Source organism: Podarcis muralis, chromosome 17 (genome assembly GCF_964188315.1).
Source record: "Podarcis muralis chromosome 17, rPodMur119.hap1.1, whole genome shotgun sequence".
In the NCBI taxonomy this organism is placed as follows: Eukaryota; Metazoa; Chordata; class Lepidosauria; order Squamata; family Lacertidae; genus Podarcis; species Podarcis muralis.
Genome location: NC_135671.1, coordinates 35,641,522 through 35,657,262, shown reverse-complemented (window position 1 = coordinate 35,657,262; position 15,741 = coordinate 35,641,522). Strand labels below are relative to the sequence as shown.

The following is a 15,741-nucleotide window of genomic DNA, read 5'->3' as shown; positions in this document are numbered from 1 at the left end:
ATGCACACCAGCACTGCAGCCTGGCTGTGGCAAGAGCAAGCCTGGATCCTTTGCCCCACCAACCAACGTACAGGTAGCTGTGTCTACACGCCAAAGGCAGTTTCAGGGTTGAAAGAGGGAGAAAAACAAATTATCCCACTAATGAGCTTTGAGGATTTTAGGACACTAGGTCATGCTATACACATAGTGAACATGCTGATGGTTTGGCTGGTGTCAGGGACTGGGCTAGAAGAGGAGGGGCGGAGACTGCCTGCCCAAGAGGCTTCCATGGAAAGTACAGGAGAGGACAGTTTGGACTCAGGTTTATGGTGGTGGGAAACAGGACACCCCCCAGAGGAGAAGGACTGGGAAATACTGGAAGCTGGGAGTCAGGAGGGTGAGGAACAGGAGGAAACACACAGAAGTTCAGCCCTGAGCAAGGACAGGAATCAGGTCTAATAAAGGCAACATCAGCACCAGCTGACAGCTTGTCCCTTGACAGCCTCCCAGACCCACTGTTCACCTCTAAAACAAGACAATTACTCCACATAACAGAACAGAAAACCAGGCAGAAACAAAGAGGGTCCCTTGAGGTCTGAGGCATAGAAAATAGACAGGATGGGAGGAGCTAGCCACTTTGGGCAACAGCTCATGATGCGGGAGTATACTTTATGAAACTTGGTGTGTTTCTATGTTGACACTAGTAAAAGAGCTGCTAGCTGAAGTGAGCTGTGTACCTTGTTTCTCTCTGCTATTTGCCAAATGTGCTTGCTGCTGGCTCCCGTGACAGTTGACCAGCATTTTCCAGAAGCTGAATATTTCCCAGCCTCTGAATCTTTTTGGCCGCTGTTAAAGTTCTACTGCTGAGAAGCAGCATGCGCATAGCTAGGTGGATAGTTTGGAGAGTGAGGATGACCAGAATAGCAACAGTGGCATAATACCCATGAAGGAATTCATTTCCGCCACCATTTTATGCTGCTGTTTTTGCTGTAATATAGTTGAGGTGGTATCCAACAGAGTACTTTCACTAACGCAAGGACTTCTGGCTACACAACAGAACTGTGCAAGGAGAAACTCAATTGCGCAAGCTGAAATTCTTGCACTGGTGGAAATACTTACCTTGGGTCATTGGGAGCACATTTGCCAGTGCTCCACAATCTCCACCAATTCTGTAGTGACTTTAAAACTCAATTAATGGTGCCAGAGCCCTAAACGACTCAGGTCCAGCATACTTAAGGAACTTGCCTCTACAATTACCACATCTAAGATGTACCTGGCATGACTTTGGTATCAACAGTGTGAAGGCCCACAGAATGGCATGCACTGTGGTGGCATTGAGTGGAATTTTTTATTGCTACTAAGACACACTCTTCACTTTTCTGAAAAACATGCTCTTCAAAGTGTGTCTCCGAAGGCTGAGTCAGCTTGAAGACTGAAACTTCTGGCTGCTATCCAGTCAGAGGCAACCAGTCAACTAGCCTACTTATTTTCAACTATTTGGTCAACCACAGTGCACTTGTTCACCACTGGTGAGCACGTATTTTAGGTCAGAGATCAAAAGTTTAGCCCAAGGTCCTCAGGTTTGTTTTGAAGTGCCTCTGAAGTGAAACACATGTCAAGATGAAACGATCCCTGCCTCCAAAGTCAAAGCAAAGGCTAGAGTGATGGCAGGAATAACTTTTGGTTGGATAGCAGCAGCCACAATGTGCAGCTTTGCACCCTGCAAATTGCTACTCCAAAGGGACAAATTAGTCAAGACAAACTCAAAATGTGCAAAACCCTTCTAAACTTAAGTTTCACATCTGCTTCATCGTGTTTAGGGTTTACTAACCATGTCAGATTCAGTTTATTCAGACCTATATTTTGAACCGGTAACCTGATTCCCATCTTTTTGTGAATCCTGCTCTAGTACAGGAAAGATATAACTGCAATTCAGCTTGGGTTGACCCGACTTCCTGGCTTAACTATTGGTAACTTGGACTTTTCATTAACTGATTATTACTTGCCCTGATCCCCTGAGAAGTGAGCTAAAAGCCAGAGCAAAATTAATGTATTGTGCCAAATAAAGTTAAGTACTCAACATGGCTTTCCAATCCAGGAAGTGGAGTCCCAGTGCCCAGGGATGGAGAGCTTGTTACTGATGACAATAGGTGGTGATGAACTCACAAGTGAACATACCTCAGCAGAGATGGGACGCCACTGAATGCCATCTGTGCCCGTGACCAGCACCTCATGCGTGGCAAGCCTGTCACTGGGAAGTGGGGAATGGAAGTTCTCCAGGTGTGTGTGCCCACCATTGATGTAAAGTGGCACCTTCTCACCCTCTGAAACAGTTTCCAGTGAGAGGACCATGAAGAACTCACTCCCAAAACGTGGGGCCAGGTTCTCCAAGGTCACCAGGTACTTATACATTATGTCCTGTTCCGTCAGCTTGCCAGAACTCATTGTATGTCGCTGGAAACGCTGCAAGAACTTCTTAAAAACATTCCTCATGCGGAATTTGGTCAGATAATTGTTTTGCTGAATCTGCCGACAAAAAGAACGGGGGATGCACTCCTTGAAGCTGCAAGAGAAACAAACACAGTAAGCGGGACGACCAACCGATGTGTATCAATGCCACACTTCAAGTGAAGATGGGGGGGGGGGGGAGAACATACCAACAACCCTCTGCAAAGCAGTTTGGGATTATTGGATTGGGAAGCGCTCCATAAACACAACTACTTGTCTCATCCCCACAATAATTCACCTGGTTCTCTCTGTCACTTCTTCAAGGGAGATGCCTCTCTTAAGTGCAATGTGACACAGGTGGAGGACAGCCATCCCCAGGCTGTCATTCTTAAACTGGTGAATCTCCTGCTCAGTGTGTAGGTCTTTTAGAGAGGCAATGTCGTTAATGAAGTCATATTTCCCCTGGGAAGAAAAAGATAAAAAATTATGGAGGTACATTCCCAAGCTAACAGGTCCCAAATCAGTCTCTCCTTTGGCTCTTCAGTTGAGCTACTGGAGATCTGAACTCAAATGATGTCAGGGATCCAACCTGCAGTCTCATGTAGGCAACACTACTAGCAGTTGTGTAAAAAGGAGGGAAATAAACTAATCCAGTTCTTCCAAAATTTAGGGCTTGACTGCACACCATATATTTAAAAGATATATATTAAGATTTTCCACAATACATTAAAAACAAAATCAAAAAAAAGAAAAAAAAAGTTAAAAACACATAAAGTTTGCAGTCCTTATTTTCAATAACATATTTCCCTGACTTCCCCACACCTCCCCTTCTTGTATTCCAGTTCAAATTGTTAGTTCAACAAGTTCTTGTCCCCAATTTTTAACCTTATTATATTTAATTCATTTTAGTTAACCAATTTTAACTTATAAACATCAATATTTATGCGTCAGTGTTCATTCTTAAAACCCTTTTCTAAGTTCGACCCAGATTCCCTTCCACGAATTCCCCAATTCTTATACTAATAACAAAACCAAATAAAAAGAAGCAAAATATAATTGTACACCCTTTGGATTCCCAAAAACCCCACCCCCGACTGCACACCATATATGAGGTGGAATCAGGTTGCCTAATAACTATGAGAAAGGAGTTTCTCCTTCCTTGGTGGAATGTGGCTCATTTGGCTGGCTTGCACCTCTCTGAAGACAGATCTAGAATATAAGAATTGACTATCTGCATCACATTTCCTCAAAAGGAGGGGGAAAGCTGAGAAGTCTACTAATCTCCCCACCCCCGCATGCCCCATTTCATCACTTCCCTTGTGCTGGCTTAGAGTCTGTTGATGTCACCAGTAACCTCAACAGCTTTTATCCACTCCTGCTTCCTTACTTACATTTTTTGTGTAAGTAATTTCACCCTCCTGGGTTGATATTTACCCCCTAAGCTATTTGACAGACACTTAGGCTCCAAGTGCCTGACATATAGAGTTATTTCTTCTGTGTGCGCTTCACTGTGGTGTACCTCTTCTCTGCCCAAGGCATGCTGCAGTCTGGATTGCACAGGCTGGTCAGGGGAGATGGATGAATCAGCTGTATAGCATGGAGTTGGCCTTTATGGCTTTGAAAGTGCAACTGAAGAGATATCAAAGTTTGCCAGATGAAGCCATGGAATCCCAAGGAAGCTTAATTTTAAGGAAGAAGGATGGAAACCTCTTTGGACAGTCCAAAGAGGGTGGGTTGGCAGATACATAACACGCTTAATCTGAACAGAACAACGTCAACAAAGCTTCATACTTGCTCAAAGAGATACTCAAATGATGGTTTATCCAGCAGGGCACTGCCTTGCTCGCCCCTTGATTGCTGTGACTTGTCCTCAGAGTCACTTGTGCGATGGAGGCTGCGACAGACAGCTGGCTCCTTCTCATTTGTCCCATGCCAGTTTCGGAAATAATACCTGAGAGAGAGAGAGAGAGAATATGCACATCTTACTTGATGTATGAGAGGCAGAAATGATTAAACCTTGCCCAGGCAAGGTGCATATTTCTCAAGGAACGCAGGACCTAGGTCAGACAGGTGCTCTTCTACTTCTTCCAACTCTAATCTATGGCACCTATGCCTTGAACCTTCTCACCCTCACAGAAGCTTACCAGCTCACAATTTGTTAGGCCACTTTTCCATCCAGGCTATTTGAGACATATAAGTGGCCTGAAATGTGTGGAAGTGAGTCAAACTCTTTCCAAGCGCTTCTCTGTCTAATTACCTGGAGGAAATGAGTCACTCAACCTGTTCACCAGTGGTAAGCCCACTTTTAAATTTTTCTTACACGTTCCATGGCAAGAAAACTATTAGAACAATGGTTCTAGACAGAAGTCCCATAGTTCAGTGAGAAAATAGTAGTCAGTGCAAACCAGGAAACCATCTGTACAGGTCACAGCACATAACACAGTTCAACTGTAAATATTTTAAACTTAACAAAAAAAAAATTGTGGCACATTAAGTACACATTTATTATGGCATTAGTTTTTGTGAGTTACAGTCCCCTTCATCAGATGCATGAATTAATCTGAGGAAGTAGACTGCAACCTATGAACACTTATGCCACAATAAATTTGCTAGTCTTTAAGAAACAACAAGACTAACACAGCTACCCCCTCTACAGTGTTAGAAACTAGGCTGAAAAGCTGGGAGCCATATGGCTCCTGGGGCCTGGGTTGTGGGTGCCAAAACAGAACGTCTAGTGGCCACTGGGGGAATTGGAAACACTTTTTATTATTTTGATAAGCATGAATTAATACGCAATTCACATAAGTGACACATTGTTAATATCACATTTTTAGCAGAAATTATTAATACATGTTTAATTTGGTGTTTACAATAAAAATATTGGTACCATACTTCAGTTTTCAAAACACTCTACTATTTATTGTTAAACTCCTTAACATATTGTCTATCCTTAACATATACTTCAAGGCTTCAAAGCACATAAATTTCAGTAAAACTTGAGTGTCAGCCCAGCACACAAAAAAAAGCACCCAGACTTTTTGAGGTGCTCGCAAATGGAGAAACTTTAGGCACAAAATGCTCCTGGCACCTGCTAATTTCGAACCCTGCCCCTCTAGAAATTCTAACTTACTGAACTTACTATAATCTTGTGGCAGCTGGTTTACCAGAGTGATAAAAAAAAGGACTCAACCTAGCCATGAAATCACTGGGCAACTTTTGGCAAACCACTGTGACTTAATTAGCAGTATACAGATAATACTGGCCCACCTGACATAGCTGATGCAACGATTGCTGATAGCATGCCTGCAAAGTGTTTTCAACACTTAATAACAGTGCTGGATAAATGCTAGCTACAATTGCTAAAGCAATTCTTTATTGTTTATGTTTTAGAGACAAACAATATCAAGGTTCTTCTGGGATACTTCAGCCGGCAGTGAAAATCTGTTTTCTAAACAAGTATGATAAAAACTATCCTTACTTTAACAAAATTCATATACCGTGTGATTGCAATAAAACCTCAAGCAGTTTGTAAGAATTAAAATTATTAATAAATACAGTTAAAGCCAATTAAAAACAGTTAAAATCCTAGCAGTAGATGCAAGTAAAATTGTACATGAACTATGAAGCCATTTAGACCCTTTCCTAGTGATTAACTAAGGCCACCTAACTAGGCTGACTTAAGCGTTAAAACAAAGATGCTGCCTGTAGGTGTATGTGCAAGCAAATTTTGTTCAGGAAAGACAGTACATACACTAATATGTATATATATTACACCAATAAAGGCTGAATATATGAATGAGTATGAGCGTGTGTGTGTCTGTGACTTCATGAAATTGTTCCTTCCAGTAGCACCTTAAAGACCAACTAAGTTAGTTCTTGGTATGTGCTTTCGTGTGCACACGAAAGCACATACCAAGAACTAACTTAGTTGGTCTTTAAGGTGCTACTGGAAGGGAAAAAAAATTTTGTTTTGACTATGGCAGACCAACACGGCTACCTATCTGTAACTGGATTCATGAAATTGATTTCAGGGTAGTAAAGAAGTGGAATTTATTCACCAGACAGGAAAACCACTAAGTTTCAAGATAAATGAACTTGCTAGGGTAAATTAGATTGAAACAAGCTTATAATACTGATAAGCATGGCTATATCTCCTGAAAAGGTTCTGTCAAAAGGTAATACTGCTCCAATGTTAAAGCAGTGTGCTCTGGTTCTATTCATCTGGTTCATTCTATTCACCACACACAAGCTAAACTAAAGCCCAAGCTCAGCTCAGCATTCGCAGAAGCTGAAGGATGTTCTCTTCCTTGATGTACTAGGCACCCTGCCCACTTCCTTCCCACCCACTTCCTTCTCAGATCACAGTTGCACACACACAAATCTGCCTGAAGGATCTACAACAGTTTGTACCGTACCAAAATACACACAGCAAATAGACCTAGATCACAATCCTAGATGCACTTACTAGAAAGCAAGTCTCACTAAACTTAGAGGGACCTACTTCTGAGTAAATATGCTTAGGACAGCACAGTTAAGGAGTCTGAGAAGGAAAGAATACCCGACTAGTGATGGAAGCTGGTTCACTGGGGGGCAAGCAAGGCCCTGCTAAACCAAGCCCAGTCTTCCTTCAGTCAGCCCCCACCTGCCTGCTTTCTTACTGCCAGCTCCCTCTTTAGTCTCAGTTATTACCCTTGTAGAACTCAGCAGGGAGGATGGGGACAAAACAAGAATTGGCCCCTTCTGTCATTTGCTCCGGTGTCACCCTACCAGTTCCAATGGGCACCAGTCACCATTGCCTACTAAGGTTACTTTTCTAAAAGTGTATATGATGCCCCAAGGAGCATCAACATTCCAGATACATATGAAAATTAGATTTGGGGAAGTGTTGAAATGAGGCCAGGCTGAGACCTCTCCCTCTACTTTCAAACACCCCAGTATTGTGGTACAGCAGACAGGATGCTCTTTTTTATACTAGCACATGCTCTCTGGCAGAAACAACCAGCTCTTTTAAATTATGTAGCCAAACCACACTGACCATGACACAGATTCACCTAACTTGAGGCAGGAAGTATGCTGAGGAGGGGGGGGGGAAATTAATTTTGACACCAACAGCAATGGCGCATGTGTTTTCCCATTATTAAATCAATGTATTATGTCCTGTGCCATTATTTTACTCTGAATTCAAAGTGGAAGACACTACTACTGTCAAATGTGGACATACTTAATGATTCCAGAACAAGGGCAAACTTATGAATGCAGGATGTATTGCATTCATGCCTTGCCATTCAACATGCCCAAAGCAGCATCTTAATATACCAAACACTACATGAAAAACCATTTTAATACACAAAAATAACTCAAGTCATTTGGATATTCTATGGGTAATAAAGAAAACACCTGCTTGGTCTAATGGAACTTATATAAATGAGACTTATTGAACATTTCTTGACTATAATAATCTTACACTGCTTTCAGAAAGCCCAAATGGCTATGCACAAGTAGGTTTCTCTGGGAAAATTACTTTATTATATGTAAGAAAACTTGCAAAAATATGCTGCCGTGTACCCCACTTCCTAAAAAGTAGGCCTTGCAACTATAGATAAAATGCCCACTAATAATAATTAATTAATTAATTAATTAATTATTATTATTATTATTATCATTATTATCATTATATTTTATTATTTATATGCTGCTTGTGCCAATGTTTTTAAAACATAAAAAGCAGCACTTAAGTACCCAAATCCACTGTCTTCTAAACATCTTTCTGAAGAATGATGTGTAGCCCCTTCTGAATGCACCAAAGACTGTGATTCAGTAAACCTCTTCTAAGATGCCATTCCACAGACTCAGGACTACCATGAAAAAGCGATTATCCTTGCCAAGGCTGACTTGACTTTAAACAATGGCAGAACACAGGGGGATAGAGATGACCCCAAAGGTATGCAGATCCAGGCAAAAGGGATTTGAAGACTTTGGAAACACAGTGGTAACACTCCTCTCCTACCTAGCAGTTTGACACATGTATACTGAACAACATGGGTGACAGTACTGGTCCTATGGAACCCCTCACAACCGGGGCTAGAATAGTGATGTAATATCCAGATGTTGAGACCAAATTTATCCAGTTATTTCACAAGCGTCTGCAGAAGCTGCTAACTCTAAACTGAGAATATGCTCACTGGCTGGGTACTTGTCTGATATGTTAAAAGTCCTTACTTCATAAAGGTCGTTCAGAACCAGTAGGAAGCAATGAATATGCTTATTCTGAATGCCTTGTTTCAGCATATCTGTGTAACTGTGCTAACAAAATAAACCAAAGTACTACTTGAGCTGGTCAGGACCACAGACTTGACCAGGCATAGGCAAACTCACCCCTCCAGATGTTTTGGGCCTACAACTCCCATCATCCCTAGCTAACGAGACCAGTGGTCAGGGATGATGGGAGTTGAAGGCCCAAAACATCTGGAGGGCTGAGTTTGCCTATGCCTGGACTTGACTAAACTAGGTATCTTTTATGCATAATAGTACCTGCCTATTACCATTATGAGTGGAGAGCATTCTGACTCATTATCTTCTTTACAATGTAAGCATTTTTACATCTAATCACCAGTGTGTGAACTTTTTAGAAAGCATATGCTTACAGCATGTTGTCTGAGCTCTGGACATAAATCACAGAGAAGGAGATCAATCTGCATCTTCATTAGTTTTGAGCACTACCCAATTACGATCAATTGACCTAATAATTCAGGGGTCAGCATATTCCCCGGTACCTGCTACAACAGGGGCCACCAACCTTACCAGACTGATGGGCACATTTTGTATTTTCAGAGACGCCATGGGTACCAGTAACAAATGGCTGCCATGAGGTCATGGCATAACACAGAATTAGAGGGAGTGCAGACATTCCTGCTTCTCATCCCGTCCCCTGCACAATCTCAGGTTTACCATGGGAAGCTATGTCCTGCTATTTCCGATTGTGGAGATACAGCAGTTAAACGCACAAGGGGAATATAAATGTTTAAGATGAAGAAGTGAAGTGTACTAAACAAGAAGGGAAAAGAGCACTTCTTGAGGAGTCTGGGGATTTCTATTGCATGGTGTCCAAACAACTCCCTTACCAATCACAGTTCTGACTTCCTTCACCAGCTAAAATCACTGACAGGCAGGATAAGCTAGGCTGGCTCATTTCACAGAAATCACTTAGAAGGGTACCTGCACATTTTGCTCCATAACTTTCTGTCTAAATGAAAGCTCAAGCATCTTCATGGGCTCATGGGTGCTAGGCAGGGGGCTCTACAAGCACCCAGTTGCAAAGCCAATAAATACTTAATCCCAAAACTACGGAAGTGAAGCTGAAATACATGGGGAAAGGATGTTCTTACCTCAACCGAAAATGCAGAATCAACTTAATGCCACTATCTATGTCAAACACATGGTTAGGAGGGAACCATAATTTGGCCAGTGGATCATACAGTGCAAAGAAGCTCAAGCAGATTGGCGTGATTCCTGTGGAAGACAAAAAGATCTAGTAAGAAATGCTGAAGGACATCATCATATTGGGCACAGCTCGATAGTCACTCTTTAAAAGGCAGTAATTTCTAACTGACCCGTTCCCTGAGTTAACCCTGAGCCCACGGTTGGGGAAACAGTCAATACAAATAAGATAGCATATTAAATGAAACCAAGAAAGCACCCTTGTCAGTTTTAACATTATCTTTACAGTGGTACCCCGCAAGACGAACGCCTCAGAAGACGAAAAACTCGCTAGACGAAGGAGTTTTTCCTTTTCTTAGCCGCTTCGCAAGACGCATTTCCCTATGGGCTTGCTTCGCAAAACGAAGCTTGCCCCGCAAGCTCCGGGGATAGCGGGGAAGCGCTGCGCGTCTTCCCCGCTGTCCCCGGACCCCTTTTGAACCAAGGGGTGGCAACGGGGAGAAGTGATCTTCTCCCCTCTGCCCCTTGCTTCAAAAAAGGGGACAGAGGGGAAGGCGCGCGCGCCTTCCCCTCTGTCCCCGGAGATTGCGGGGCAGGCAACGGGGAGAAGCAATCTTCTCCCTGCTGCCCCTTGCTTTAAAACAGGTCCGGGGACAGAGGGGAAGGCGCGCAGCGCTTCCCCCCTGTCCCCGGACGGTCTCCATAGGAACGCATTAATTGATTGATTCCTATGGGAAACCGTGCTTCGCAAGACGAAAAACTCGCAAGAAGAAAAAACTTGCGGAACAAATTAATTTCATCTTGCGAGGCACCACTGTACTGCATCCCAATGTTATCTAAAGGCAAAACTGAGGTTCGTATTCCCAGGATTAGGGTGCATACACAAATGCTTTTCTTCTTTTTAGAGAAAGGACCTCCTGCTCTGAATTTCCACTGAAGAGGTTTTAGGCACACACAAACATCACTCCAACCTGACTTAAAGTACCGTATACGGAGCTGCATCAGCTACTGTGCTGGGCAGAACAGAAGTCAGCGGCACATAAAATTTTACTCCTCTGCTCCTGGGGCCCATGGTCTACATGTGCAGGTGAGAGGTGCCTTTTTAAAAAAATCATGAGGACAATTTAAAAGGCTCCCAGCATTAAGAACTAGCACACCAGCAAGAAAGATTTCAGTTTAGAAAACTAGGACTATGGGGAGCAGGCTATCTGCAGAGAGCATTAGAAATGTGGTCCTTTGCCTGCAGTCTGAAGTGGTACAGTCTATTCTACCTCAAAACATTTATCTATAACCTGTTTTCCACCTAAGGTTGGCTCCCAAAGTGGTCTACTATCTACACAATGGTATAATGTAATTAGGTATATGCTGGCATGGTCGCAGGGGTGGTTTCTTGTAGTCCCTGACAGCTGGTGACCAATGGACCAGGTTTTAGGATCTCAGGATCTTCTTTCCAGGAGAAGTTCCACTGAATGTGTGGACTAGGCTTCAGCTCAAATACATCCACAAATATAAAAAGGGCAACAAAGCTCATAAAATCCCACTGTTCTATAAAGTCAAAGCATGCCACAAGTCTACCCCGAAATGTATTGAATGTGAAGGTAGTCCTAGGTTTGGATCCAAGCGTTAAGGCCCTGCCAAGCTAAAAAAAAAAACAGGCAGAATGCTCAAGGCTTTAAGCCTAGCTGAACAACTTCAGACTGTAAAGCAATTTGCAGTCCACAGTCATCTACCACACTTCTTTTATGTACCGTAACTGCAGATGTATACAATTGTATGTGATAAGCATCTGCAGGAAATCAAACAAACCACTCATCCCCCTGCAAAATACTTTTCTAGTCCTTTTATTAGAGATCCTTTTATCCTGGGGACTTCCAGGGGAGGGATCGCGGCAGACTGAAGGTATTTTGTCAGTTCTTTACCAATGGTGATAACAGTGTGATGTTTGCTGATAGCCAGGCACAAGTCTGGCTGCCAGCTTCACTTCTTTTCTTTTCGTTTTTAATATATTTTTATTAAAGATTTATTGGTTTATGTGCAATGTCTCTTTTTTCAAGTTACATTTTCTACAGATCAGTTTCATTTGTTGAGACATTAGTGTTACATTAGGAAGAAAAGGGGGAAAGAGGGGGAAGGGGAATGGTGAGTGGGGTGGGGTCAGGTGGCAATGCTTCTATTCTACTTACTGTATATGTGGGGTTTTGTGTCAGCGTCACTTGTCTGGGTTCTCTTTACTATTCACTTGTATTCCTTTGGTGGTGAGAGAGGTTGGAGTTGGCCTAGGGTGTGGTTCTTTGTTTGTGATTGGCTATGGTGAACCTATTTTTCATGTGTGAGTGGGATGTGTGTGTGTGTGTGTGTGTGTGTGTGTGTTTGGATCAGGTTAGCCAGATTGATTCAAATGCTGTTGTCGGGTTCTTGTTATTGTCTTGTTGAGCTGTGTATGTGATAAAGGGTAACCATATCGGGGTGAAGGCATCTTCTTCTATTTGTCCCCGTGTCAGTTTCAGTTTGTTGGTTAATTTTCTAATAAGGCTGTTTCCCATACTATTTGATATCATTGGTCTATGCTTACAGGTCTCTCCAGTGTCTGGCTATGATGTTTCTGGCTGCCGAGAGTAGGTGGGTTATGAGCTCTTTGTGAGTGGGCATTATTGTCTTGGAAGATGTTTAGTAGACCCAGTTCTGGGGTGACTTCTAATACTTGCTTAATTATTTTGCATATTTCTTATATGACTGATGTCCAGAAGAGTTGGATTTTAGGACATTCCCACCACATGCGGAGGTATGTGCCTGTGGAGGTACATCCTCTCCAGCATTTTGGTGATGTTCCTGGGCATATTAGCATTTGTTTCCATGGTGTTAAAGGTAAAGGTAAAGGGACCCCGACCGTTAGGTCCTGTCGCGGACGACTCTGGGGTTGCAGCGCTCATCTCGCTTTACTGGCCGAGGGAGCCAGCGTACAGGTCATGTGGCCAGCATGACTAAGCCGCTTCTCGCGAACCAGAGCAGTGCACGGAAACACCGTTTACCTTCCCGCCGAAGTGGTACCTATTTATCTACTTGCACCTATTCACTTCTGAAAAGGAGCTGGAAAGAAGGGATTGCTCCTCGTGGGACAGGGGAACTGCTGAGGGGCTCATCTCCTGCCCTGTGAGTTGAGTGATTGGAAGCTGAGAATTGTCAACTTGCTCAAACTACACTGCAGTCCTATTATGGGCACCAAGACTACCTCCCTTTCTTAATTGCCTTTGGAATGAGATAATTTACAACCTAAAAGAGTTTCTGAGTGTGTTAGCAAAAAGCAAAAACCAACACCTGGTGAGTGAACTGCTTTCCATAATAAAAAAGGAGAAGGCAAGCAAGCTACTGTTCACGCCATCATAAAAGTGACAAAAAGCTGGATTTATGGTGTGAAATGAGAAAGTTTTAAATGGACAAGGGACATATGTGAAGCTCTTTATTTTTTCCTACTCAGTCTCAGAACATCAAAAGGCTTCCTGGGGAGTAAGACTGAAAGGGAATGCCAGAAGCTCAATAGTTGGTAACAGCTTACCAACATTTGTGGTCAGTCAAGAAGGATGCCCTCACTCTCCTGCTCAAGCAGGTGGTGCTGTGGAGATTTCAGTTGCAATAGGAAATCTCCACTTGGTCCGGAGGGGAGTTTCAAACGCTGCCACAGACATGAGGCCAACACCAAGGAGGCCATATCTCATGCCTGTCCACCTAATTAGTCTCACACATTAGCAAGGTCCCTGGAGTTTTCTTAAAGCATAGGCAAGTTCATACAGGTGATGGAAGCTGCTCTAACAACTTGGTCATTTAGGGCTTCAATGATCAACAGCAGCACTTAAATGGGCTCAGAAATACACCAGCAACCAGTGCATCCAGTACAAGAATGATGTCACATGTTCCCACAGCCTTGCCCCCACTGGCATCCGAGTGGCTGCATTTTGTATCAAGCCAGCTTTAAAGGCATAGAGTGCAGTGCCTATATATCATTACAGTAGTCTTGTCTGGATGTCACTGGATGTCACCAAGGCAAGGTCTGCCTTCTCTAGTTAGGACTGGTACACCAGCTACAACCCTAAGCTAGCAGAAGCCACCACTGCCACCACATATACCTCCACGTAAAATGTTGAGTCCAGGAGGGTTATCAGACAGTGAACCTGCTCCTTCAAGGGGAGTACAACTCCATACAAATCCAATTGCAAGGCTCCACTGCAGCCCAAGCCTCTGGATGTCATATTCCAATGGTTTTCTATGGGTGATAAGACACTTCTCCAAGAAGGGCTACATGTTTCCCACATCTCTCTAGACAAGCCTTATGGGCCACTTACCAATCTTCTGTGCAATATCGATGCAGATCTCTTCAGCACAAGGAGTCCCTTGCATATAAGTCTGGTACTGTTCCTCCTGCTCACCCTTCCAGTGAAGATATACCCTCAGCCCTCCAGAAGGTGAAAAACGACACCCCTCCATGTCTGATTCACTGTGCTTCACTGCACAATGGCACAGTGGCATTCTGCCAATTCTTCCAAGTCCCTAGGTGGGAGGAAACAGAGACCTCATTAAGGAAACCTAAATTGATTTCAGGAAACGTAGTCTTCAGCAACGCATACACTCAGGAACATAGAGTGTGTGTGTAATGCAATGTAATATATATAGTGAATGATTCACACCCCTACACCACTTCCCTTTTGATAATATCAGGAAGAGCTTCCAAATACATGAAGTCTAAAACAGAGAAACGGGGTTACAGTCAGATTGTAGAGGAAAGGCAGCTCAAGCAAAAGGATAATGTGGAGTATCCACAGATTGTTTGATTCTTCCAGAATCCACATATACTAGTACCCAAATAACCAGCTCAGTTTACAATAGTTCCTAGCAGCTCTAAAGCACAGTTGACAGCAGGGCTGGCCCAGTGTGTTTTGCCACTCCAGGCAAAACTGAAAATGATACCCCTGCAGCTGCGAGGGGCAGCATTGCTGTAGCAGCAGTAAAGAACCACTGGATGGTTTAGTCCAGTCAAAAGTGACTATGGGGTGCGGCACTCATCTTGCTTCAGGCCAAAGGAGCTGGCATTTGTCCACAGACAGCTTCCTGGGTCATGTGGCCAGCATGACTAAATCGCTTCTGGCACAATGGGACACCATGACAGTAGCCAGAGTGCATGAAAACACTGTTTACCTTCCCGCCACAGTGGTACCTATTTATCTACTTGCACCAGTGTGCTTTCAAACTCCTAGGGTGGCAGACGCTGGGACAGAGCAACGGGAGCTCACCACTGCCACACGGATTCAAACCTCCGACTTTCAGATCAACAAGCCCTAGAGGCTCAGTGGTTTAGACCACAGTGCCACCCATGTCTCATAAGGTGGTGTAAGTGGTGGTACCACCCGTCCCAGCTGCCCAGAGGTTGCCAACCTGAGGCAACTGCCTCACCACACTTCATGGGTGATAGTGAAGTTACCCACCAGCACATGAGAAAGAAGGCACATTATAAATCATCACATAAGGCAGAAATGGGCACAGGAGCCAAGTGTTATTCAGTTCATATTCTCACTGTTCTAGCTGGTAGGGAGGGATGCATTATATAGGAGTCTCATCCAAGAACTACAATGGACCTCATGCATCATTCAGTTCAACCCACTGGGTTGAAGCCATTCCTGAAATAACTATTCTTTTCTTCACAAACAACTGACATGGTCAACATTAGGAAATATTTCCCCATCTCTAAATCTAAGACTGTGTTGATTCCAAAGCACTAGTGATCCCAAATGAAAACACACTTTCCTGCTTCATGTACAATGAAGTGTTCTTTCATACCAAAGTAGGTGCAGCAAGCATTAACTCAAACATCTGGTCAAACCAGAGGTC

General features: G+C 43.4%; 1 protein-coding gene across 3 annotated transcripts in view; it reads right to left on the bottom strand.

Annotated features, from left to right (window-relative positions):
- TYK2 (tyrosine kinase 2) overlaps positions 1-15,741 on the bottom strand; it is a 48,160-nt gene that overhangs the window by 26,445 nt on the left and 5,974 nt on the right. For all 3 annotated transcript variants that reach the window (XM_028711858.2, XM_028711857.2, XM_028711856.2), the window contains exons 2-6: positions 14,202-14,406; positions 9,813-9,936; positions 4,219-4,378; positions 2,726-2,889; positions 2,158-2,542 (exon numbers count right to left, since the gene is read on the bottom strand). In XM_028711858.2, the coding sequence (XP_028567691.2) occupies positions 2,158-2,542; positions 2,726-2,889; positions 4,219-4,378; positions 9,813-9,936; positions 14,202-14,406 (1,038 nt within the window). The remainder of the gene's footprint in view (positions 1-2,157; positions 2,543-2,725; positions 2,890-4,218; positions 4,379-9,812; positions 9,937-14,201; positions 14,407-15,741) is intronic.